Source organism: Dendrobium catenatum, unplaced genomic scaffold (genome assembly GCF_001605985.2).
Source record: "Dendrobium catenatum unplaced genomic scaffold, ASM160598v2 fragScaff_scaffold_758, whole genome shotgun sequence".
Taxonomy (NCBI): domain Eukaryota; kingdom Viridiplantae; phylum Streptophyta; class Magnoliopsida; order Asparagales; family Orchidaceae; genus Dendrobium; species Dendrobium catenatum.
The window spans coordinates 36,170-63,254 of NW_021319220.1; the positions used below are offsets into that span (position 1 = coordinate 36,170).

At 38.2% G+C, this 27,085-nt stretch overlaps 3 protein-coding genes and 1 pseudogene across 4 annotated transcripts in view; 3 read left to right on the forward strand and 1 right to left on the reverse strand.

Annotated features, from left to right (window-relative positions):
• The window catches only part of LOC110106163 (gametogenetin-like), an 11,669-nt gene extending 11,175 nt beyond the window's left edge, over positions 1-494 (reverse strand). The window contains exon 1 of the mRNA XM_020835939.2: positions 393-494. Within this exon, the coding sequence (XP_020691598.2) occupies positions 393-494 (102 nt within the window). The remainder of the gene's footprint in view (positions 1-392) is intronic.
• A 447-nt stretch (positions 495-941) lies between these two features.
• Positions 942-8,375, forward strand: LOC110106167 (IAA-amino acid hydrolase ILR1-like 3). 2 transcript variants are annotated; one of them, XM_020835941.2, is made up of 5 exons: positions 942-1,312; positions 5,388-5,516; positions 5,835-6,149; positions 7,151-7,279; positions 7,854-8,304. In XM_020835941.2, exons 1-5 carry the CDS (start codon positions 986-988, stop codon positions 8,205-8,207), a joined length of 1,254 nt encoding a protein of 417 aa, XP_020691600.1. In that variant the 5' UTR covers positions 942-985; the 3' UTR covers positions 8,208-8,304. The 2 variants fall into 2 exon arrangements, with proteins under 2 accessions (XP_020691600.1, XP_020691601.1); XM_020835942.2 differs by lacking the exon at positions 7,151-7,279 and having other exon boundaries at positions 7,854-8,375.
• A 153-nt stretch (positions 8,376-8,528) lies between these two features.
• LOC114580105 lies at positions 8,529-8,669 on the forward strand (annotated as a pseudogene).
• Positions 8,670-21,096: 12,427 nt separating this feature from the next.
• Positions 21,097-27,085, forward strand: part of LOC110106168 (IAA-amino acid hydrolase ILR1-like 3) — a 43,819-nt gene continuing 37,830 nt past the window's right edge. The window contains exon 1 of the mRNA XM_020835943.2: positions 21,097-21,503. Coding sequence (XP_020691602.1) covers positions 21,174-21,503 — 330 coding nt within the window. The 5' untranslated portion in view covers positions 21,097-21,173. The remainder of the gene's footprint in view (positions 21,504-27,085) is intronic.

Genomic DNA, 27,085 nt, shown 5'->3' on the forward strand with positions numbered 1-27,085 from the left:
ACCCAAACCAAATTTAAACATTAGCTCAACCAACATCTCAAATCATAAAGATCGGCAACCAAAATTTGCAAAATTAAAGCTACTCTAAACAACTATTTTAAATAACACAAAAATTAAAAGGAAAATACAAACAAATCTATATTTAGCCAACAAATGTTCTTAAGTAACACAATCACATAATTATTGGTGATACAAATCAAATCTAACACCACCATTCTACTGATATTCCAACTTAATGTGAACAACAAAAACGGAAAGTGAAGAATAGTTTCCGACATAATCACCTTGCTTGCTTAAATAATAACTCAACTGCCCTATGATATAAATCTGCCTATATTATTACAACATTAACATAAAACCTTAGAAAATAAACAGCTAATAAAAAACCATACCTTCTGAGCTTTAACACCGAAATTTTGAGAGAAACTTCGCTTGAGGAGGAATGGTGTAAACGAGAACGCAGCCTGCCCTTTTATAGCCGGAAGTTCAACCATTTCCGTCATCAATGATCAGCTCCCAACCACTCATATTCAGCTACCAACATAAATTTCACCATCGTTTCAACTACTTTCGCGGATAAACCGGATCTTTCCCCCGCTAAAAAACAAAATCCTCTCAGTTTTCGGGTCACTGCCAGCGGGATTGATGAATTTCCTAAGAAATACGCCAAGCCAAAACGCGCAATCTACATAATGCGCTTTTTTAAAAAGCGCATTCAAAGAATGCGCCGTTTCATTAAGCGCATTCTTTGAATGCGCTTAACTGTACGGCGTATTGGCTGCTTCTCAAATTTTCTCCTCTTCGCGTTCCTTCTGCTAAATTTCACACGAAAAACGCTCCTTCTGAAAATTTGGCCTTTTATGGTTTGCATTTTTAACGCCGTTAATTTAAAATAATATTTTATTAATACGCGTAACTATCTCGGCTTCCGTGACCGGATGCAATAATTTGCTATGCCCTCGTCTGCAAATTTTCGTTAGCTTCCATGGCGCACCATTCGCTACTCTTCTTCTCCCTTCTCTTCTCTGGCATCCTCTCTTCAGTCTCATGGTCGTATGAAAATCTCTTAGATTCGGCTCGGGAGCCGGAGTTCTTGAACTGGATGAAGAGCATCAGGTGGAGGATCCACCAATATCCGGAGATTGGCTTTGAGGAATACAAGACCAGCGAGCTCATTCGATCCGAGCTCGATTCCCTCGGCATTGCATATAAGTGGCCTGTCGCCAAGACTGGAGTCGTCGCCTCCATTGTTGGGAATAGCGAGGGTCCTCAGTTTGCTCTCCGAGCCGATATGGATGCGCTTCCTCTTCAGGTTTTCGGTTAATTTTCGCAGCATTTATATCGTAAATACTTGTGATATTCGATGTTTATTGGAATTTCATCAAGATTTTTAGGTTCTGTTGGGATGGGAAGTATGGATCTTTTTAGCATAAATTTGTTTTGTTTATTTTATTTTATTTTTATTTTATTTTATTTTCTGAACTGATTTGGATAAACCCATATTGGTTCGGCTAACCTACAAGGTAACTTCTGAAGGTTGTGTCGAGTTCTTGAATGCTTGAGCTGGTCGAACCACGGCTTACATGGACCCAAATAGCTCGAACTTGCCTGTTCCTTGCGCGCAGATCGGCTTGAGTACGTGATTATCTCTGAATCTTGCTCCCTTGCTGATCGCTAGGGAGTTATCAGGCCGAGCCCTCTAAGTAGCAACCACTGGCAAGATGCATGTAGTGCATGACAATGTTTAAAATTGCGTATTCTGAGCCCGCCTCAACCAAGTTGAGGCGCAAGACTCATAAAAAAAACTCGAGGCTTAAGCATCGAGGCGTTTTATTCTGGAATTGCGCAAAGGCGAGCCTCATATTGCGCAATTTTAAAGCATGGTGCATGATGATCGTAGGCCATTGATAGTGCATGTGGTGCATGATGATCGTAGGCCATTGATTAGTTTATGATACTTTTATATTTGTCCTGCTTACGACTTTGATTATCTTTATATTGAAATCAGTAGTCCTGATGCGGCATATTCATGCTAAGTCTCATTCTGCGATCGCTATATCACAAACCAATGCTAATCACGTATGAATCTTTTTTATACTTCCATTTCATCAATCATTATTCCACCTTTTAAATATTTAATTTTTATAAGTTGTTGAAGTAGTTGTGTAATATTAGAAGACATCTAGTAAGTCATTCCGTGCGCTTGTGGCCGATCCATACAAGATGGCTCAACTCAAGTTCAAAACTTTCTTTTTTTTTAGAATAACTAGTTAGTTCATAAGGTGTCATAGTCTTTTTTTATAGCCAAAGCGTCATTCATTTGACAAAGAATGTAACTTTTCACTCTTGTATAAAATATATACAACTTAAGAATTACATTTTAGTTTGCTTGAAACTGGCATTCTACTTGTTAAGGTTAATGGAGGTGATGTGAAACATGTATGAAAACAAGAATTGCTTTGGAAATTAATAATAATTTGAAAAGCCTTGCCAATTGTAAACCTTATGTTTCACCAAGTTAGATTCTTGAATTTTCAATTAAAAGTTATGTAATATGATGTGGTTACAAACAAGATTAAAATGATACTTGCAAATAACAACAAAATAAATAAGTAAAATTAACTGCAATGAATAACAAAAATCCGCGACTTAACAAATAGATATTTTCACCTTGTGTTCCCTCACTCTCGCTCATGAAAGTAGTGTCTTAGCGGAGGTAGAATATCAACAACCCTAGTGATGCCGCTAAGAAACAAGTGACGCTTACGGTATAACTCGCCGGATAAGTAGTCGAAGTAGAAGAAGTCGGTGGACGGTGACCAATATCCCAACGGATGGATGCAAGGTGTTGATCGGCGGCGGCGGATAGTTGGTAGAGACTTATGTTCACGTATTCTTCCACGGATTCGTCAAACTCCAAATTGAAATCAAAGAAAGTTGATCGTGGGATGTGGACGAAACCTTCTTGATCGTAACGAAGCCGGAATCAAACTCTGGATCCACCATCCATGGGCAAAGATATCTTCTCTTGCTTGGGGACCCTTAAAGGCTAGCGGCTTATGGAGGAGGGAGAGGGGAAGCCGGTGGTTTGGAGGGGCTCGAATAGGGGAAGGGGGCTATGGTTGTGGGTTGAAGCTCCTTGAACTTAGGTTAGGAAATCGAAGGGGAATAGTTTTGGAAATCTGAAATTTACTTAAGGGAGGGAAGGATTAATTTTGAAATATATATTACGTTGGCCCTCTCTTAGGGTTCTCTCTTCTCTTTGAAGCGCACAAGCAACAAGAGCAAAGAAAAGATGAAATTTTTCTATTGATTCATCATTAGCCTCATACAATGCAAAAGACCTCTATATATAGGTCTAAATAATAAAATAAAAAGAAAGACTCAAATGCCCTTGGGGCTACAACAAGAATTCACTACCAATAGGGGCAAAATAGGAAAAACTAAAATGCAAAAATAATAAGCAATACATGAATACATCAAAAGTAAAGGCTCCGAATCGTAGCCGTCGATTTACAATTCCTTCGATGATACATATGTCGAAATCTCTGGCTGATGTCCTTATCAGGAGGAGATAACACAACTGATTTGCTCAATAAAATTTTACTAGCAAACAAGTTGAAACTTTATAAAGCCTTAATTAACCTCTGAGAATAAGTTTGAGGTGTTGCACAAATAGGTATTTTGGCATTGACTATCAAACAGATGCATAAAAAAGTTATCTCCAATTGGGAGATTATTAAAATAATGAAGTAAAAAATTTATCCCATTAATTCCTTCCATGATATGCTTGAGATTTCCTATTTATTGTAATATTGAGTTGATATTTTCAAAGAGAGAGTTAAATTTTTTAATGGGCAATGATCTTTTGTTGCTTTTAATTGATATTGTAAAATATTTTAATTAGGTCTCTATCTCCAAACTCATATCTTGTTATTATTATGAATATGGACTTTGAAGGAGGGATTTGACATCCACAACAAGAATCAAACAAAGAGAAGAGAGGCAGAGATAGAGGGGGGTGGGACTACCATTAGAGAAAGAAAGATAGAGTATTTTGGGTACTTCTTGGGAGGTGACTTTGGCTTCATCAAGGGAGAAGATGTGCTACTATTTTCTGCTATAGTAGGAGGAGAAACTCTCTAGCACAATAGGGTGAAGCTCTTGTTTGGACTCATATAACTACTTGGGAAAAGAGTGGTTGCCTTTTCTCTTAATCACTGACATAGATAGAGTAATATTTCTATCATTGTCTCCAAATTTATATGAAATATAATCTTTTTTATATACCTCTTGAAATTTAGTGGGTTGTTTAATTTCAGTACAGTTGTAAATATAGGTGGATCTCACTGAACTACTTAAACTCGTGTGTATTTGGTGTTTGTGCTATTTCTTGTGTTTGTTCTCTTGTCTACATTTGATTTTAGTTTGAAGTTGTATTACTGTTCTAATAATTTTTATCTTATCATCCTTATGACCATTTGTCTAACTAAAAGAAATAAATTTCACATCTTATCTCATTTTTCTTCTCACGTTTAAGCATTTTTCCCTTCAATCTCTTACCTGATTTGAGAACATCAATCTTTGATGTTCATGTATATGGGAGCCACAAATTCTATGGACCACTTGATCTTAGTTGAACTGTTGACCCTAATACCACTTATGATTGGAGTCGGAGGTAGAGTTAAATCTATACACCAATGGATTGACACCCAGCAACGAAAGCATAAGCCAATGATAATAGTCACCAATAGTATATTAGGATCACTTATTTACTTCTTGGGAACATTCTACTTCCATGTACATGGTATTAACTGTGAGCTATGGTGAAGTCGAGTTGGAAAAAGGGGCAATCAAATTCTTAATGAAGGAATAATCTTCATGGTTTCTTGGATTTTAAAAAATAAAGCTCTTAAAATTTTGATCACTTTGCAGTCGGTTTCTTTTGGATTTATATATATGTCTCGTCATTACTTGTGATTTGTGAGAACCCCTGATTTTTGGGTTTTGAAATGTGATGTGATCTTATATTTTTTAAATTTATACACCAAATATTTATGGCTTGGAGGCTCACTGCATGGTTGCTTTAGCGATTCAAGCTAGGATTATGCACTTTTTTCTTAAATTGAGAAATGCTTCGCTAGCCCATTGGTTAAATCCCACAAATTCCCAACTTATGTGACGTTTCAACTGAGGCAATTTTTCTCTTCTTTTATGCATTATGACATGGTAAATAAAAAATAATTTTAGAACATGCCTGTAAGCGTGGCCTTAATGAGTGTTGACCGAGATGGGTTTGTGAAGCATTTTTCTTCAATTTATCAAGTTATCCTACTCCTTGGATAATACTAATTCGAATTGATAACTTTAATTTAATCCCTTTGAAGGAGCTTGTTGATTGGGAATATAAAAGTAAAGTGGATGGCAAAATGCATGCTTGTGGACATGATGCTCATGTGACAATGCTCCTTGGTGCAGCCAAGTTGCTTCAACGAAGTTTAAGGAAAGATATAAAGGTATATTCAAAGTTTTGTATCGTCATTTTTTGCTCTAACTTGTTGTGGAGTTTCCTAATTCAAATAATCAATTCCTTTCTTCATGCCCAAAAGATATCACAAGAATAAAAACGTTTAAGGTTTAGATCATCGTCCAGTATCTTGGTGAAAAAAAAAACTAGTGAAGCTTTATAACCCTGTTATCTTAGCTGAATGCCAACTCATTGATTCTTCTTTATGTATAATTGGAAAAGGAATACACATTTTAAATTGCAAAACGTTGATCCATCTTATAATACAGTTCCCCTGATCTTATTGTTTCCATGCCTCCTCTTGAAGGGCACTATAAAGCTTGTTTTCCAACCCGGAGAAGAGGGCTATGCTGGTGCTTATCATATGCTGGAAGAAGGTGCTTTGAATGGCGTAAAAGCCATTTTTGCCATTCATGTTGACCCAGCTTTTCCAATTGGTACCATTTCTTCTAGGCCTGGTACTCTTCTTGCAGCAGCGGATAATTTTGAGGCAATAATTATTGGGAAAGGTGGGCATGCTGCAGCACCACACAGAACTGTAGATCCAATGTTAGCTGCTTGTTCTGCAATTCTTAGCCTTCAACAACTTGTATCTCGAGAAACAGATCCTCTTGAGAGTAGAGTAAGATTAATTTTCTCCTACTTAAAACTTGTCTTATTGTTGTTGCTTATATGCTTTTTACAATCTTAATTAGTCAACTGAGCTTATTATTGTTTTTGTTAATTTATCCTTTCTTGAAAGTTCTTGTCTATTTTCTTGATCTTGTTTATACCACAATTCAAAATAGCTTATTTTCAGTATTTTGAGTCCCTTTATTTTTATATTAGATACCAAAAACTATTCCTTCCAATCTTTTTGCCAACCGAGGAGAGGAAATGGAAGAGAGTGATAATTCATACAATTGTTGTACTTTTTTCAAGTAGCATAGTGCGATTTTCTTGGAGGTTCATTAGGGAAGCTTAAACTTAAGGGCAATTTGTAATCTATTTTGCTGGAAAGTTGCAGTCTAGTTCAAGTTTTATGATCTTCTAAATTGGCCCTTTCATTAATAAATAGGCCAAAATACCGTCACAAAATCCTAAAGTTTTTATTTTTTTCTTTTTCCCCTCTCTCACTCGAAAATGTTTTGATGAGTAGTGCAACCTCTCACCCTAGGATAACTCTTCATTTCACCGCTTTGTATCTAGTTTCAAACTAATGTGATGGTAGAGAGAGAGAGAGAGAGAGCAATCTCAAACTCTTAGAAATAATATGGTTGTTTGCTGAAGAAAAGGCTCTGATATTGTGAGAGTCGAGTTTATATTCTTATGGAGTGATCAAGTAGAAAATCTATTTGTTGATCTCAGTAGAAAATGATCAAAACAATGGATAGTAAAAAAAAAAAGCATGATAATTCAAGATGGATTTCAAAGAGTCATGCCCAAATTGTAATTTCAGACATTTACTTGCCTGTATGTTGGGATCATAACTGTAAGGAAATGATAAAATAATTAAAAATATTTACAAATTATTCGGATTCCTTTCATTTCCTTCTTTTTCTTTCAATCCAAACGAATTCTTGACCACTGCATCTGCTTGAATCTGATAAATACTAATCATTACTAATTCCCGCCCATACTCAGGTGGTTTCTGTTGGCTTCATTAGGGGTGGTGAAGCACATAATGTCATTCCAGAATCCATAACATTCGGAGGAAGCTTTAGGAGTGCGACAACTGAAGGTCTTTACTACCTGCAGAATCGCATCCTGGAGGTACTAATATTCAAATCTTTGTTCCCATCACTACCAACCTGTTCTTCTCAGTTGACTGATGTTGTTGTTCACTGGTTTATTAGTCCAGGGTTTTGAACAATCCGAACTTGAACATGCTCAATTGTTGTTCTGCTTGGTTCATTAAGCAAACAAGTCAAAATTTCATTGGTATTTGACTTGTTCATTTATCTAGTTCACACAAGCTGTTCTCAACATAAAATCTATCTAAAATATATAAACGGTAGAATCTACATATCTTCATATATATGCACATACCTCCATACAAATAGAAATATATGACTATTATTATACAAAGTTTATATATATAACATGATCAAACAAATTCTTGTTTATGTAACCCTAAACTAAATATACAAGTTTATAAGAAGTAGTTGAACTCAAGCTAATTATCAAGCCGAACGGGATTAAGGCTTCTTCGTTCGGGACATCTTTTTTCCTGCTTTTAAAAACAGCTTTTTAATATAAAAATTAAAATTTTTGTATTAGAAAGCTGCTTTCGTCCCAAACGAGAACAACAACAAGCTTTTTTTATAGCCCTATTTATTCCATGCAGGTTATAATAGGCCAGGCTGCAGTCCACCGCTGCTCGGCAAAAGTCAAGTTCCTGGAAAGGGCGTTTCCTGCAACTGTTAATGACGAGGAGTTATTCAATCATGTGAAGAGAGTAGGCGGGATCTTACTTGGTGAGTCCAATTTCCAGCTCAGCCCACTCGTCATGGGCTCCGAAGATTTCAGCTTCTACGCGCAAAGAATACCTGCTGCTATGTTCTCCATTGGCATTAGAAATGAATCTCTTGGATCAATCCACAACCTGCATTCCCCCTACTTCTTTATTGATGATGAGGTCCTCCCTGCTGGAGCTGCTCTTCATGCAGCCGTTGCTCTATCTTATTTAGAGAAGGAATAAGGTATTTTCCCCTATGTAAATATTCTGCCTCTCCTATTAGGCAAGAACCGTGCACTAATAATATTTTCCTGGATGTGTGAAGATGGCTGAAAAAAAAGCATTCATTAGAATGACCTAGGCTTCGGTTGGGACGGCTTTCTTTCTGCTTCTTAAAGCAGCTTTTTAGTATAAAAATTAAAATTTTTATGCTAAAAAATTGCTTTAAGAAGCAATAAAAAAGCCAATACTGCTTTTGTATTAGAAAGCAAGAAGAAAGCCGTCCCAAACGAAGTCTTAGGGGACAACTTATTGTTTTGTATTAGAAAGACTTAATTTGGGATGATACTTATCTGGATGGGGTCTAGCGGGTGATCATCAATGCCTGTGGCCTAGATCCGCGACCTTCATTGCACTTTGAAGGGGAGCCTAGTAATTTGAGATTATTTTTTTTATTGTTTTTAAAACAATTTTTTAGTATAAAAATTTTCTACTTAAAATTATTTCAAAAAATAGTAAGAAAAATGTCTAAATCAAGCATAAAATAACTTTCTAGTATAAAAATTTTTTGAATTATAAATTTTTATACTAGAAATCATTTTAAAATGTAACAAGAAAGCTCTTCCAAACAAAACTTTAATTCTCCTCATCTTATATTTCTAATATTTATTATTATCAGAACACGTCATATTAGACATTTGTTATCTTGATCTTTATAGTTGGACGTGAAGTCTTTATTTAGGATAATTTACTAGAAAATTTTTTAGTTCAAAAAATATATATATTTTTTTAAATAATAATGCAATTGTACCAAACGAAGCCTATGTTTGGCAGTGTTGCCTTTACAATGGTGGCCAGCAGTGTGGTGACGAGCTATTGCTAAGCTAACTGATCATGGGGCTTGTTGCGTCCTGGAATATTCACGGCGGTAGAGAAATATATGGTTTAACGTCTTAGCATTTTGTACGAAGATCTAGCACACAAGCAGATAAGAGAGGGGGTGAAACATTCATAAGAGACACCAGAGTTTTTATGTGGAAAACCCCTAAAAAGGGGGAAAAACCACAGGGCCTGGCCTAGTTTGAATGAATCCACTAGTATTTGCAGTCGATTACAAATGATGCCCTTCTTTTGGAGATGGCCTTGTATTGATGTAGCAAATATACATTATATAGATTGCATTACATGGTAGGAGTTACATATACATGTTTGTTTGGTCGGAAGGATCGGGGTCAGAAAGACCGTTGTCTGTTGATGGAGGTCAGACGGACCGTAGTAGGCGGCAGAGGTCGAAAGGATTGTAGTCGGCAGGAGACCGGGGTCAGAAAGACCGTTTTTTTGTTGTGGAGGTCGGAAGGACCATAGTAGGCGACGGAGGTCGGAAGGACCGTAGTTGGCAGGAGACCTGGGTCAGAAAGACCGTTGTCTGGTGATGGAGGTCGGATGAACTGCAGTAGGCGACGGAGGTCGAAAGGACCGTAGTCGGCAGGAGAACGAGGTCAGAAAGATCGTTGCCTGTTGATGGAGGCCGGAAGGACCATAGTAGGAGACGGAGGTTGAAAGGACCGTAGTCGGCAGTATTCTAGGAGAACTGTGGGCATCAGGTGGTGGCCTGGTGGAGCTCAAGGCCTCAAGTAGTGGTCTGGCGGAAGTTTGGGCCTCATGTGATGTTCTAGTGGAGCACACGACCTTTTATGATAATCTGGCGAAGACAAGGGCCTCTGGTAAAGGTGAGGGCCTCTGACAAAGGTGAAGGCCGCTGGTAAAAGTGAGGGCCCCTGGCGAAAGTTAGGGCCTCTAGCGAAGGTGAGGGCCTCAGATGAAGACGTTAGGCCTGAACATCGAGCTTTGAGCATAACGTTGGGCCTTCAGCAGAACGTCGGGCCTTGAGTAGAACATTGGGCCTTCAGCAGAACGTCGGGACTTGAGCAGAATGTCGGGCCTTGAGTAAAATGTCGGGCCTTCAGCAGAACGTCGAGCCTGAATGTCGGACCTTCAGTAAAACGTCGGGCCTGAATGTCGAGCCTTCAATAGAACGTCGGGCCTGAACGTCGGGCCTTGAGATGGTGGTGCGGCGAAACTCCGGCGGTGGTCCAAAGAGGCTCCAACGATGGTTCGGCGAGGCTCCAGCAGTGGTTCAACGGTGGTCCGGCGAGGCTCTGGCAGTGGTCCAGCGAGGCTCCTGCGGTGGTCCGGCGAGGTTCTGGCGGAGGTCGAGGAGGAGCTTCTTCCTTCTCCTCTTCCTTTTCTTCTCCTCTTCTCTTCTTGTTTGGCCACCCTTTCAAGAGAAATGAGGGGTCTATTTATAGATTTTCTGGAGTGGCATGACCCGTAAATAGGTGAGAGATCAAGGGTAAATGGGGAGTGGTTGGATGGACGACCGATATTGAACCCCATGATAATGGACCGTTTGTCAGGCATTTGGAGGCCTTAGTGATTTTGGAATTCAGTGTTCTTGGGCTCGTTGGATTCGTCTCGTCGAGCCGTTCGATTCGAGTATAATCTCGTTAAAATCGGAGACCGTTTGGTAACTCAAATTGTGGATTGAACCTTCCAACTACGCTTCGGGTCTTTGATTTGGACTCATTTGGGGTCGGATTGAGTCGAATTTGGTGTCGTTGGATTCGTATTTCCGAGACGCTCAGTTCGACTATAAGTTTGTTGAAATCCGAGTTGAGATGGTCTCCGAATTAATTTTTGAAGTTTTCAACGTGCTTTTGCCTCGAGATTAGTGCCTGATCAAGGTGATTTTCTGATGACGTATCAGTTGCCCCCCTATTTTCGGACGCCGATGCTTTAGAAGTCCGAAAATATATGTGTCGACATTTCATATTGGCCTAATCGCAAAAAATTGCGTTCCAAAATTAAAATTTTTCTCAAACTTGATCATAGATGTTCTGTTGAGTCTCGAAAGTATCAAAAAAATACTTCTGAGAATCGTTAAAATGTTTGATTTATATTGCCCGAGACAAAATTGAGGCAGTACAAGCATTGTCTGCCGTTGGCTGCTGTCTTTCAAATTTGTAGCTTACATGATAAATTACACCAACATTAATGTAAGCAAATAATAACGAAATTGATGACATCTTCTATGTGTTGTGCTCAACCAGACTTTATCTAAAAATCTTCACTCATAGTGGAGATGCATTTGTTATATGGTTTTGCTATGTAATACGGATCATTGTACTTTGGAGGCATGGCAGACCATGATTATGTTCTTTGTTGTTCCATTCCCATTTGAGTTAGGTATTCATATTGCTTGTGAAAGAAAATTATTCCACAATTTCTTTCAGGATTTGGGACAAGCGTGAGGCTGAAAGGCCTATGGCAAAATTTTTTTAAAAAATATTTCCAACCATGATTGGACGGGCTGCTCCAACTGCCCCCTAAGGCGGTTCTCTTAATCGCCCATGTATGGGCAGTTTATTTAACCGCCAATAAATTTTTTTTTTTTTTTTTAGAAACCGCCAATGCGGTTTTCTTGTAAACCGCCAGGGCAAAACCGCCCATGATTTTTTTTTGAGAGAGTGGGAGAGTGGGAGAGTGAGAGTGAGAGTGAGAGTGAGGGAGAGAAGGACTCCCCTTTCTTCCTATAAATAGGCTCCCCTTTGGACCTAATTCCTTGCACCTTCTCCTCTTCCTCTGTCCTTACAATTGAGGCTTTCACTTGGTTTTCCAAGGCCCCTCTCTTTGCAAGGAAGTCCGGAGATTTTCCCTTCTCCCTCTATTATTATAATTGAGGCTTCCCCTTGGTTCTCCAAGGCCCCTCTCTTTGCAAGGAAGTCCGGAGATCCCCCATTCTTCCTCTATTCTTCGAGATATCCTGCGGAGTTCTAATGTTAGTTGTTTGGAGATGGAGGTCGGAGAGATCGTTGTAAGGAGGGAGGTTGAAAAGACTGTTGAAGTGTAGAAACCCAGTGTCGGGTAGAAATACGGCGTCAGGTAGGAGGCTGACGATGAACAAAAGTCCAATAAAGGGTGGAGACTTGGCGTCGAGTAGAATTCTAACGTCGGGGAAAAGTACGATGACGGGTAGAAATTCAACGTCGAGTAGAAGTCCAACAGAAGTCCATCGACGGGTAGAAGTCTAACGACGGGTAATAGTCCGACGACAGGCAGAAGTCCGTAGTCTGGTAGAGGTACATCGTTGGGTAGAAGACCGACGAAAGTCTGTCGACGGGCAGAAGTCCGACGACGGGTAGTAGTCCGACGACAGGCAAAAGTCTGTAGTCGGGTAGAGGTGCAGCATTGGGTAGAAGACCGACGAAAGTCCGTCGACGGGCAGAAGTCCGACGACGGTTAGTAGTCCGACGGCACGCAGAAGTCTGACGATGAGTAGAAGTCCGCTGACAAGCAGAAGTACGACGACAAATAGAAGTCCGACGTTGGGTAGAAGTATTGTGTCGGGTAGAAGACAACGAAAGTTCGTCGACGAGCAGAAGTCCGACGACGAGTAGAAGTCCGCTGATAAGCAGAAGTCCGGCGATACTGAGAAGTCCGACATCGGGTAGAAGTACATTGTCGGGTAGAAGACCGACGAAAGTTCGTCGACGAGCAGAAGTCCGACGACGAGTAGAAGTCCGCTGACGAGCAGAAGTCTGACGACAGGGAGAAGTCCGACGTCGTGTAGAAGTACAATGTCGGGTAGAAGACAGATGAAAGTTCGTCGACGAGCAGAAGTCCGACGACGAATAGAAGTCCACTGACGAGCAGAAGTCCGCTGACGAGCAGAAGTCCGACGACATGTATAAGTCTGACGTTGGGTAGAAGTACTGTGTCGGGTAGAAGACCGACGAAAGTTCGTTGATGAGCAGAAGTCCGACGACGAGTAGAAGTCCGCTGACAAGCAGAAGTCCGAAGATAGGGAGAAGTCCGACATCGGGTAGAAGTACAATGTCGGATAGAAGACCGACGAAAGTTCGTCGACGAGCAGAAGTCTGACGACAGGGAGAAGTCCGACGTTGGGTAGAAGTACAACGCCGGGTAGAAGACCGACGAAAGTCCATCGACGGGCAGAAGTCCGATGATAGGTAGTAGTCTGACGACAGGCAGAAGTCCGTAATCGGGTAGAGGTGCAGCATCGGGTAGAAGACCGACGAAAGTCTGTCAACCGGCAGAAGTCTGACGAAGGTTAGTAGTCCGACGACACGCAGAAATCCGACGCCGGGTAGAGGTACAACGTCGGGTAGAAGACCGACGAAAGTCCGTCGACGGGTAGTAGTCTGATGGCAGGCAGAAATCTGGAGTCTAGTAGAAGTATTGAGTTGAGTAGAAGATTGACGAAAGTCTATCAACGGGCAGAATTCCGATGAAAGTCTCTTGACGGCATTCTGGCGACGTTAACCAAGGATGTATAGTCTATCCGAGGTTGTTTGTCAGTGCCTTTGCTCGATGATGTTAACTGATATTGGATCCACCAATGTTGTAAGACCTATCCGAGGTTGTATGTCAGAGCCTTTGTCCGATGATGTAACCTGTATGGAAAAGGTCAAGAGAATTCACCAAGGATGTAATACCTATCCGATGTTGTATGTCAGAGCCTTTGCTCGAAGACGTTAACCTGTGTGGAAGAGGTCAAGAGAATCCACCAAGGATGTAGGACCTATCCGAGGTTGTATGTCAGATCCTTTGCCTGATGACATTAACCTCTATGGAAGAGATTGAGAGAATCCACTAAGGATGCAAGACCTATCTGAGGTTGTATGTCGGAGACTTCGCTCGACGACATTAACCCGTGTGTAAGAGGTCGAGAGAATCCACTAATGATGTAGGACCTATTCGAGGTTGTATGTCGGAGACTTCACTCGATGACGTTAACCTATGTGGAAGAGGTCGAGAGAATCCACCAAAGATATAGGACATTTTCGAGGTTGTATGCCAGAGCCATTGCTCGATGGCGTTAACCTGTATGGAAGAGGTCGAGAGAATTCACCAAGGATGTAAGACCTATTCGAGGTTGTATGTCATAACACTGCTCGACGAAGTTCTATCGGAGCCTTTGCTCGACGACGTTAACCTGTGTGGAAGAGGTAGAGAGAATCCACCAATGATGTAAGACCTATCCGAGGTTGTATGTTGGAGCCTTTGCTCGACGACGTTAACCTGTGTGGAAGAGGTCGAGAGAATCCACAAAGGATATAAGACCTATTCAGGGTTGTATGTCGGAGCCTTTGCTCGATGACGTTAACCTGAGTGGAAGAGGTCGAGAGAATCCACCAAGAATGTAAGACCTATCCGAGGTTGTATGTCATAGCACTACTCGACGACGTTAACCTGTGTGGAAGAGGTCGAGAGAATCCACCAAGGATGTAAGACCTATCCGAGGTTATATGTCGAGACTTTAATCGACGATGTTAACCTGTGTGGAAGAGGTCGAGCGAATCCACCAAGGATGTAAGACCTATCCGAGGTTGTATGTCGGAGCCTTTGCTCGACGACGTTAACCTGTGTGGAAGAGGTCGAGAGAATCCACCAAGGATGTAGAACCTTTCCGAGGTTGTATACCAGAGCCATTGCTCGATGGCGTTAACCTGTATGGAAGATGTCGAGAGAATCCACCAAGGATGTAAGACCTATTCGAGGTTGTATGTCATAACACTGCTCGACGACGTTATATCGGAGCCTTTGCTCGATGACGTTAACCTGTGTGGAAGAGGTAGAGAGAATCCACCAAGGATGTAGAGAGAATCCACCAAGGATGTAAGACCTATCCGAGGTTGTATGTCGGAGCCTTTGCTCGGCGACGTTAACCTGTGTGGAAGAGGTCGAGAGAATCCACAAATGATGTAAAACCTATCCGAGGTTGTATGTCGGAGCCTTTGCTCGACGACGTTAACCTGTGTGGAAGAGGTTGAGAGAATCCATCAATAATGTAAGACCTATCCGAGGTTGTATGTCATAGCACTGCTCGACGACGTTAACATGTGTGGAAGAGGTCGAGAGAATCCACCAATGATGTAAGACCTATCCAAGGTTATATGTCGAGCCTTTAATCGACGATGTTAACCTGTGTGGAAGAGGTCGAGAGAATCCACCAAAGATGTAAGACCTATCCGAGGTTGTATGTCGGAGCCTTTGCTCGACGACGTTAACCTGTGTGGAAGAGGTCGAGAGAATCCACCAAGGATGTAGGACCTATCCGAGGTTGTATGTCGGTGCCTTCGCTCGACGATGTTAACCTGTGTGGAAGAGGTCGAGTGAGATCCCCCTGGAATCGATTTTGCCTTGAATGGGAGTGAGCGAACACCACGTATATCCCAAATCAAAGATGAAGAAGGGTCTATCTTTAGACCATTACTGCCTTTTTGAGGTCGAGATTAAGACCTTGCCTAAGGAGTACAAGTCCAACAGGGGACTGTATAAAGCTCGTAATTGATTGGAAATATCCTTGCATTTACCGGGAGTTTTCTTATATATTGTCTTGATATAAAAAGCGTCGGATGATCTTTTTTACCAAAATTGGGGTCAAAGTTGCCCCCAAGTCCGCATCTGATGCAACAATGACTGATATCAGGAAGTTGATAAGGGCGATCTTTTGAGGTTGGAACAAAAGTTGCCCCCCCCCAGTCGGGAATCATGTTTCCCACAGACGGCGCCAAACTGTTGCGTCCTGGAATATTCGCGGCGGTAGAGAAATGTATGGTTTAACGTCTTAGCATTGTACGAAGATCCAACACACAAGTAGATAAGAGAGGGGGTGAAACATTCATAAGAGACACCAGAGTTTTTACGTGGAAAACTCCTAAAAAGGGGAAAAAACCACGGGGCCTGGCCTAGTTTGAATGAATCCACTAGTATTTGCAGTCGATTACAAATGATGCCCTTCCTTTGGAGATGGCCTTGTATTGATGTAGCAAATATACATTATATAGATTGCATTACATGGTAGGAGTTACATATACATGTTTGTTTGGTCGGAAGGACCGTAGTCTGCAGGAGACAGGGGTCAGAAAGACCGTTGTCTGTTGATGGAGGTCAGAAGGACCGTAGTAGGCGGCAGAGGTCGAAAGGATCGTAGTCGGCAGGAGACCGGGGTCAGAAAGACCGTTGTTTGTTGTGGAGGTCGGAAGGACCATAGTAGAGACGGAGGTCGGAAGGACCGTAGTTGACAGGAGACCTGGGTCAGAAAGACTGTTGTCTGATGATGGAAGTCGAATGAACTGCAGTAGGCGACGGAGGTCGAAAGGACCGTAGTCGGCAGGAGACCGAGGTCGGAAAGACCGTTGCCTGTTGATGGAGGCCGGAAGGACCATAGTAGGCGATGGAGGTTGAAAGGACCGTAGTCGACAGTATTATGGGAGAACTGTGGGCATCAGGTGGTGGCCTGGTGGAGCTCAAGGCCTCAAGTAGTGGTCCGGCGGAAGTCTGGGCCTCATGTGATGTTCTAGTGGAGCACACAACCTTTTATGATAATCTGGCGAAGACAAGGGCCTCTGGGAAAGGTGAGGGCCTCTGGCGAAGGTGAAGGCCGCTGGTAAAAGTGATTGCCCCTGGCGAAGGTTAGGGCCTCTAGCGAAGGTGAGGGCCTCAGATGAAGACATTTGGCCTGAACATCGGGCCTTGAGCAGAATGTTGGGCCTTCAGCAGAATGTCGGGCCTTGTGTAGAACGTTGGGCCTTCAACAGAACGTCGGGACTTGAGCAGAATGTCGGGCCTTGAGTAGAATGTCGGGCCTTCAGCAGAACGTCGAGCCTGAATGTCAGGCCTTCAGTAGAACGTCGGGCCTGAATGTCGGGCCTTCAATAGAACGTCGGGCCTTGAGATGGTGGTGCGGCGAAACTCCGGCGGTGGTCCAGCGAGGCTCCAACGGTGGTCCGGCGAGGCTCCGGCAGTGGTTCGACGGTGGTCCGGCGAGGCTCTGGCGGTGGTCCGGCGAGGCTCCTGCAGTGGTCCGGCGAGGTTCCGGCGGTGGTCGAGGAGGAGCTTCTTCCTTCTCCTCTTCTCTTCTTGCTTGGCCCCCCTTTCAAGAGAAATGAGGGGTCTATTTATAGATTTTTTGGAGTGGCATGACCCGTAAATAGGTGAGAGATCAAGGGTAAATGGGGAGTGGTTGGATGGACGGCTGATATTGAACCCCTTGATCATGGACTGATGACGTATCAGGGCTTATCTTTCCTTATCAATTACTGATATTTCACATGATCAGCTTGATATAATTACGAATCTGCCACTCAAAACTCAAAATAAATCGAATCGATTTTAACTGCAGTAAATACTTGAGAATATTATTATCGGGCTTATATGCTGAATTGTCTTTTATAAATCAAATTATGATACATCTAAATTTATATATATATAAATAATAATAATAATAATGTGAAGTCCTTAACCTTAGAACTTTTTATTTCCATAGCGCTTTGTACAACTCCAGCTGAAGTAAGTTTTATTTTAATTGATAAGTAAAAATACAAATTTAACTACGGGTGCAAATGAGTCAAGCCGATATGAGAGCCTACTCGAGCTCTACTCGTTAACAAGATCGTGACTCAAGCTTACTCAGTTTCAAGCTCGAGCAGATTTTCGAGCTTGTTGGATTATTGAGCTTGAGTTTGACCTTGATGAACTCGAGTCAATTACTCGTTGAACAGATTTAGTGCATAAGGTGGAAGCATGAAAGCACGCGCGCCGAAGCTACAGCGCAGGTGTGGTCTTGTGGAGACGAGAATGCGGGATCAAAGCGGGAAGAGAGTGTTACACCTTGTGAGCTGCTCGCTAGCTCACATCCATCGTGACAAGTAGAACTCGACTAGGCCATTTGAGCTTGAGTTAAACTCGTGATCTTGTTGACAAGCTGAGCCAAAGTTAAGCGTAATTTGAGCTCAATTCAACTCGTTTGCAATGTGACTTGAACTGAGCCATTGTTTTGAATAATTTATCTGTCAAGCATTTATTTTCAGAATATTATATAGTTGAGAAGAAACAAATGGATAAGAGTACATGATGAGCGGCTTAGTTTGTAAGTTTATACATTATTATTTTATCTCTTTGTTCCATTTCAGCTGTCACCAAAAAACAAATTGCTCGTCATAAAGTAAAGAAAAATGTTCTCATATCGAACTTAACTCGAAATTCTGCCTTGATTAGTTGTCTTACTTGACATAAAAAATTAATATCTGACTTATTATCTTTATAAAAAAAATAATATTAGAATTGATACATCATCAAAAATTTATCTTGATAAGACAAAAATCTCGAGGCAAATTTGAGTTGGAAGCTTTTGAAATTAAATTTGGGATCATTCGAACTTCGATTTCAACAAACTTATAGTTGAACTAAACATCTTGAAAGTATGAACCCAACAACATCAAATTCTACCCAATCTAAGCCCAAATAGATCAGGAAGGTTCAAATCATAAAATGGACGACCAAACAATTTCCAGACATGACATGCTTATAGTCAAATCGAGCAGCTCGACGATATAAATCCAACGAGCCCCAAGATCTTAGAACTCTGATGTCATTAAGACACTCAAATACTCGATAAAAGGTCCACAATCAAGGAAGTCGATATCAACCATCCATTTAAAACACTCCCAACATGTCTTTGATCTTCTCCCTATTTACTGATCATGCCACTCCCAAGAAATTATAAATATACCGCTCATTCTTTATTGAGGGCAACCCAAGGAAGTAAGAGAAGTAAAAGTGAGAAATCAGAATTCTCTTGCTACCATATTCCTCCTCCTCGATCACCGACCATCATTGGACTTTTGCTTGACTGCTGCCCGGCCACTGATTGTCGTCTGACTTCCGCCCAGCCACCTGCTGATGCAGGATTTTCATCCGACCACTAGCTGACGTAGTATTTTCGCTCGTCCATCGAACGTTGTTGGACTTCCGTCCGATCCCTTTTTGTCACAAGATTTCAACTTAACGGTTGACTGCTAAATCTTGTTTTCCTCAACCTCTAAGACAAACCGATCATTTGCAATCTATTCAAACATTGGTGGAATCATTTGAACTGGACATGATCCTGTAGTTTTCCCTTTGACTTTCCACGTAAAAAATTTCTGATGTTTTTGTTTTTTCTCTGTTTGTGAGCTGAATACTCATGTAATGCTAAGACGTAAAATCGGATACTTTATCGCCGTGAATATTCTAGCCCGCAACAAGAATAGTTTAATATAAATTATATTAATGTATTTAAAAATTATAGAATTTATTTTGAGATTAATGTTACATAAAAAAATTTATATTTTATTAATTCGAAGTAAATTCAATGATTATCATCTTCATTTTGATAAAATTAAAATTATAATATATTGATATAATTTTTATCTATATTTATACATTTATTTTTTATCTATTAATTTATAAATATAATTTAAAAAATTTACACATAATTTTGCAATAATTATTATTTAATATTTAGATTTTTAGTTGTCCCTATTATTAGAGAGAACATTATAAAGTAAACTATGAAATATCCTCAAGCGGAAGAGATTATTCTATGGGGAGACCGGACACAACTTATCGTCCAGAGGCCAATCAGGTGTAGCCACGTCATTCAGTACCGAGCTCAGTACCGAGTAGTACCGAGCCGCAGTATCGAATAGGGGTGATGTGACACATTTTTATTGGGCTATGGATACCATTCGGTGTCCGCATTTAATAATGACAGTTCTAGCGGACACAATAAATGCCTCTGTAATTGAAGTTTTTAGCAAAGAAGAATTGAAGTAAAAGTAAAAGAGAAAAAGAAGAGGGGAGAAAAGATAGGATAGATAGTCTTATCCAATGGAGTAATTATTTCGTGCAGCATGCGAACGGGAAGAATAATTTGGATTGTGAGTGTACACTATATTCGGACGGTTTTTCTCTTACGGATGCTACACAGAATAATTTATCTATCTTGTGAGGCTTTGCACCCTAATTATAAGTGATGATTCCAACTTTTATACTTTTGATTTTTTTTTTCCATATTTAATTTTTGCAAATTCTCAATTACATGCAGAGCCACCTTTTAAAAAAATCTAGCTAGTGAGGTGGGCTGTATTGTTGAGTATATGCACCCATTCTAGAAGTGATGTTAATATAAGCTTTGTTTTGGGTCAATTTTTTTATTGTTCTCTTAAATAATTTTTTAGTATAAATTTTTTTGAACTAAAAATATTATACTAAAAAATTTTTAGAAAATATTAAGAAAGCCATAAATGTTGAGAAATAATATTATAATATAAATAGATTATAGCAATGTTTCTAGTACCAATAAAATCAACAGTGATATGTCCATATAAATAAATTTAGGTTTTGTTTGAAATAATTTTTATTGTTTTTTAAAGGTAAATTTCTAGTGCAAAAATTTTTAGTTAAAAAAATTTTGTATTAAAAAACAATTTTAAGAAGCAATAAGAAAGCCGTCGCAAATGAATCCTTAATTCAAGCACTCGAAGGCATACTTATTAATTTCGAAAAAAATTTTGTCAAGAATATTTTTGATACATTTCGTTCATATATGAATATTCAACCCACCGAGGCTTAGGGTGGTTGATAGGCGAGCAAAGTTGCGAACCCCCCATTTGAGTTTAAATCTCCTATACTACGGCCTCGCCTCTTCATTGGGACAAAATAAGTGTGGGCCCGATGACGGTGAGTGACCTTGCTAGGTTCTGCCGAGGGATTAGTTACGCTACCAAACGCTCCCTTTGGTGTGACAGTGAATAGATACCCTCGTTCAAAAAAAAAAATCTAAAAATATGTTTACATTAACTTTGGACTATTTAAAATATTAAATGACTTCCAAATTTTATATTCTTATATAATTTAGATGATATGCTTGTAAATATTTTGAAATTATAATATATATTTTTAAAAATGTATTAAAATATGTGATCTTATCTGTAGAACTAATAATTATAATAAAATATCAATTTTTTAAGCAATAATGATGGGTTTGAATATATTTTTTTTTTTTGGTTATGAAACAGAAGCAAACTCCTTAAACTCGAGTCTCCATGCCAATCTGGAAGCCGGCAATTCATTTCCACCTCCATGTTTTCTCTTCGGCTTCTCTTCTTTATCTCTCTTCACTCCTTGGCCATTCTCTCTTCAACCGCATTACACTATGAAGATCTTCTGAACTCCGCGCGGGAACCGGAGTTCATGAACTGGATGAGGAGCATTAGGCGGAAGATCCACCAACACCCGGAGATTGGCTTCGAGGAGTACAAGACCAGCGAGCTCATTCGATCCGAGCTCGAAGCCCTCGGCGTTCAGTACACCTGGCCAGTCGCCAAAACTGGAATCGTGGCTTCCATTATTGGAGCCGGCGATGGGCCGCGGTTTGCTCTGCGAGCTGACATGGACGCTCTTCGTCTCCAGGTATTGGTCAATTTCTCATCCTTTGAAGCCGCAGTGCTTATGATTAGTATTAATTTGTAGATTCCATTGTTCTATTCTAGTTTTGTTGGAGAGACGGGATTTTGATGGCTTAGTTCGTTTATTAGTGGGCAAGTTTCTTTTTTAAGCCGGGGACCTGAGGTGAAGATTTTACCTAATGTTCATAAAGCGTTGGGGAATGTGACTCATGGGCTTTCTGAATAAGCTATGTATTACCTATAGAGCATAGTTAGTACTGAATAGAATATTCATGGAGATCAGCTAAAGAATTTATTGTTTCTTAAAACAACACCAAAGCAAAATTATTAAATCTAGTACATGTAGGCCTTCATTTAATATAGAAAACATAATTCAATAACTACTATGGAAGCCATATATGATAAAACTATGAGAGAATAATGAAATACAGACTCCAAAAAATTATGCTTGTTTAAGATATTCAATTTGAATTTATCCTAGGAATGAAATATATATTAGAAAAGTGATTTTATGTTGAGAAAATTAATTAAAAAGTATAGGAGCAAAGAAATTATCTTCGTATAGTTTTCATTGATCGTTGGAAGGCATATAATTGAATATCACAAGAATTGATATGCTGTGCATTAAGAAAGAAAGGTGTGTTTTAATGGTGTGCTAAAAGTTTTGAAGATATATTTGATTGAGAATTTATTTGTATTAGAATAGTTGTAGAATTTCCAAAATGTTTTTGATTATACAAGGGCTATTTTTTATTGAGTATGAAGATGCTTACAAAATATATTCAACATGTGGTGCATTGGTGTGTATAGTTATAATTGGTAAGGCATTTGTTGGAATAAGTGGAAAGATAAAATAATGAAGAAAGCGTTTAGAAGTTCGAGGTCTTAGAATTAGTTGAACAAAGATTAAAATTTTGTTTGGGATAGCTTTGTTTGTTAGATAGCCATCGTAATTTTGTATGGTTGCCGCTTTCTTATTATTTTTCAAAAATTTATGTGGTGGAAAACTGTTTTTTTACAACAGCAGCTATGTTACTTTTCCTACATAACTTCACAATCAACTTTATAAAATGCCGCAGCCATTTCAAACAAACCCTCGTATATGAGATGTTGCTTTTTTTCGTGCAATATTGATAATTTATATCAATATTATTAAAAAATAAAGTTGAGGTGTGACTATGGCTCCCAAGAGGGCGATGGGGGAATTAGGCTTTTTGAAAAAAAAAAATTAATTACATTTAGATGTGAAACAGATATGAGTAATTCAATTGAAGCTTGACCATAAATAATATTAAAAATAATAATAAGAGATGATCAGAGTAATCACACTATTTATAACAATAGTAAGTAAATAAGTGCAAGATAAAATAAAGCAAGAGAGACAACAAACACAAATATTTTTATGTGCTTTGGCCCCAACCTATGCCCATGCCTAGCAAACCCCAGCTAGGATTCCACTATCCCACTGAAAATTCAAAACGATACAATCTTTATACTCTTTTACCCTGGTGAATAAAACCCCAAATCAAAACACAACAATAACAATCACACTAAGCCAATGTCTTAGAAAAAAATAAAAATATTTATCTTGATGATTTCTAAACTATTAACTTTTGCTAGACTTGAACCAAAATGTTGTCCTTACAAAATGACTCAATTGATCACCTTACAATGTAATAACACCTGCAATAATTTAACTAAAATAAGCTCACAATTATTTTTAACCTTATATGAAAGTTCTATGTGAGTTACAAACAACGCTTTTAATAAAATACTTAAAAAAAATTTCAAATATTAAATCATACAAATGTAAAATTGTTTTTACAATATTTAATTTCAGCAAATCAAAAGATGATCTTTATAAAATAAAATAATAATTTCAGCACTTTCAAACTTGATAAATGAACAAATGTGATTTGACAACATGCAAATAAAATCTATTAATAATTTTTGCAAGTATGTAAAATAAATTTGAGCAAATATGTATGCCAATTTCAGCAAAAGTATTATTAAATTTTTATAAAAATGAAATATATTTCAACAAATATGAGAAATAAATCTTGTAAACTTAGAGATTGATTGATTTTATTAAGCTGTACAAATAATTTCAGGATTTCTAAAATCTAATTTCAGCATATCTGACTTTCAGAAAATCAGAAAATAAATTTAGGAAATTAAAAATTAATGCCAAGTATTTGATTTCCATAAATATGTAATTTGATTTTGACATCATAAGGTTTGATTTTAACACTCACTATGTTTTAATTTCTGAACAATGAAACTTGATTTTCAAATCCTAAACTTAAATTTCAACAAATTTAATATTTAATTTCAGCCAAAGAAAAATGGCAAATATATTATTTTATTGCGACAAATCAATGGCAAAATCTCAACAAACACAACATATAGTCTCATCAAACATAAATCATGATTTAAACAAATAACAAATAAATTTCATCAATCCATAAAAAAAAATTGAGCATAAGAAAAATAATTTAAACATGTGCTATTCTCCAAAATAACATAAGCAAATAAATTAAAAAAATTTAAAACCAACTTGCTTACAAATGATGGATGGATTTGAACTTGGAAAATTTCAACTCAAATATGAAAGAACTCCCTTTGATTTGATGTAGAATTTTTGCAAGAGAAAGTATAGGCGTTTGACTGTAGAAAGGAAAAAAATCAATGGATTTTGCAAGAGGTGAAACTCTAGGGTTTTCACTTTGAATGTGAGAGATTTTTTAGAATAACTTCAACTTTTTCAATAGATGTGTAGCCACCAAATTTTCATAATAGGTGGATGTCTAAGGGAGAATTTTGGAAAGGAAATTTCATATATTAGTGTTCAAGCATGTAAGAATTAATGACTAATTTTTTATTTAATTAATTATAATCATAAAAGTGGTACATATTGTTGCCAACATTGTAGTCAATTTCCAGACAATTAAAAGAGCAAAATTGTACTCCAAAGTTATAAAATTAGCCAAATGTCTATTAGACAGCCTTCGTGATGCAAGAGGTTATTGACTTTTGGGCTTTTAGGTAATCAACTTAAAAGAAGAGAAATATTAATTAAAATACGCTTTAGGTGATATAGCGTGCTAAAGAAAGGCAATTCTAAGCTTACAAATCGAAGGTAGTCATTATGTCCCTCAGAAAATTGTACATTCAATCTCTCTTAACGAACGATCAAAATGTTAATTGTAGAAGAAGTAGGAGGAATAATTGTAAAATCAATTTTCTTGGAAGGAGAAACACATCCTAAGGCAATTTGGAACATTGAATAGGGTTTGTTTCCCAATGTCTCTTGGTGGCCTTGTGATAAGTATCAGTGGAGAGACAAAGGAGATATTTTAAAAATAGCAACAACAACAACAAGTTTTTATCCTAATACGTGAGGTCGGCTACATGAATCTTTTTTCTCCATTGTGCCCTATTAAGAGTCACATTCTCATTTAAATAAAAAAATAAAGGTCATTTCTAATACTTTTTAACCAAGTCTTTTTAGGCATACCTCTACCTTTCTTAACATAGGCCACATCTACTCTCCTAACTGAGTCATTGGAAGCCAACGTTTTATGTGACCAAACCATCTAAGACAACCCTCTCTATTCTTATCTACCGCTGGAGCTACTTCAACCTTTTCACGTATATACTAATTTCTCATTATGTCTCTAAGTGTAAATCCACTCATCTACCTAAGCATCCTCATCTATGTAACACTTAACTTAATTTTATACTTCTATTTTAATGACCAACATTCTGCGCCATAAAGCATTGCAGGTCTCAACACCATCTTATAAATTTTTTCTTTAAGTTTGAGGGTTACTTTTCTATCACACAACAGGTTCGATATATTCCTCCACTTTAACCATCCAAGTTGATGTCTACTAATAATATCCCCATCTATTTTACCATCACTTTGAACAATAGACCCGAGATATCTAAAATGTGCACTCTTTTTAATCAGTTTATCACCCTAAGTAACAATCCTATCATTGGATCTATTACTACTAAAATTACACTCCATATATTCAGCTTTAGATCTACTCAAATGAAAACCTTTAGACTATATGGTTGACCTCCATAATTCAAATTTTCTTTCTACTCCCTCTTTAGTCTTATCAACAAGACAAATATCATTAGTAAAAAGCATGCGCCAGAGTACATCCTTTTGTAAATGTCTAGTAAGAACATTTATGATTGAAACAAAAAGATTTGGGCTTAAAGCTAATCCATGATGTACTCCAATTGAAATCGAAAAATACTTAGTTAAACCACCTTGTGTTTGAACATAAGTAACAACCTCCATATATATCATTAATGACTTGAATATAAGAATTATTAACTCTTTTCTTTTCTAGAGCCATCCCAAGCACTTATCTTGGATTTTATCATATGCTTTCGAGTAAATAAATATCATATGTAAATCCTCCTTACTCTCTCTATACTTCTTCATCAAAGCTCTCAACAAATGTATAGCTTCCATAGTAAACCTACTTAGTATGAATCCAAACTAATTTTAAAAAACATTAGTATCATGTCATAACCTATTGATAGGACTGTTGCTATTAGTTATTGCAAATGCAGAGTTTTGTGCTTTAACTTACACACAAGACTTAGTTTTCTAATGATAGTTTAATTTTTTCTATGATATAAGTCATATTTAGCGGAAGTGCATGTGTTGTATCAAGTAATATATTAACGAGAAGACTGTCGATCCGAAGATCCGATGAGGACAAATTAGAACTATCCAAGTTCGCTTCACTACTGCCTAGTGAACTGTTAAACTCATCTTGCTTGATGATTTTAAAGGGTGGTGCATATTAAAAGTGAAAAGTTTCTAATGCAGTAAGAAAATTCACTATTTTTAGAAATTCTGAACTTATGATTTTTTGAAAGTACATGATTGCTTTAGAGTGGTTTACTACCTATTATTGTTGTGCATAAGAGTATAAGTATTCATCGTTTCTATTGAGTTCATTGGAGTATTAGCTAGAATCCATCCTAAATATTATTCTTCTATCTCTTTAAGATCCATAATCCTAATCATCATATGTTTATATTATGGCTGGACTATATTTTAAAATCTCTAATTATTCTTTTATTCCTCCGTCGAGGTTCTGGATCACACTAGATTTTTAATTTATGTACGGTCTATACATAAACCAATTGAAGCACCAAGAAATTAAAAAGAGCATGGATACTTTAAAGATTAAATCTACTCTAAGAAATACATTCCCTTTAAATAATCATAGATTCAGACTAATGATTAGCTACACATGGATATGTTGTAATTTATAAGAAACATTTTATATCACTAAATAAATAACAAATTACAAACTGAAAACACAAGGCAAACAAGGTAAACAATGTAAAACAAAGTTTAGAAATGACTCGAAATTAAGATTATAACCACTTTACACTTCTTCACTTTGCTCCACACAAATATAACACTCAAAATACAAGTTAAACAAGCTACTCCCTCTCAAGACAGCCCTCACAATCACATAGACTTATACCGAACAACTCCACATATGTGCTATGCCCTTTCAAGAAGTCTAAGGCCACTATTTATAGTTT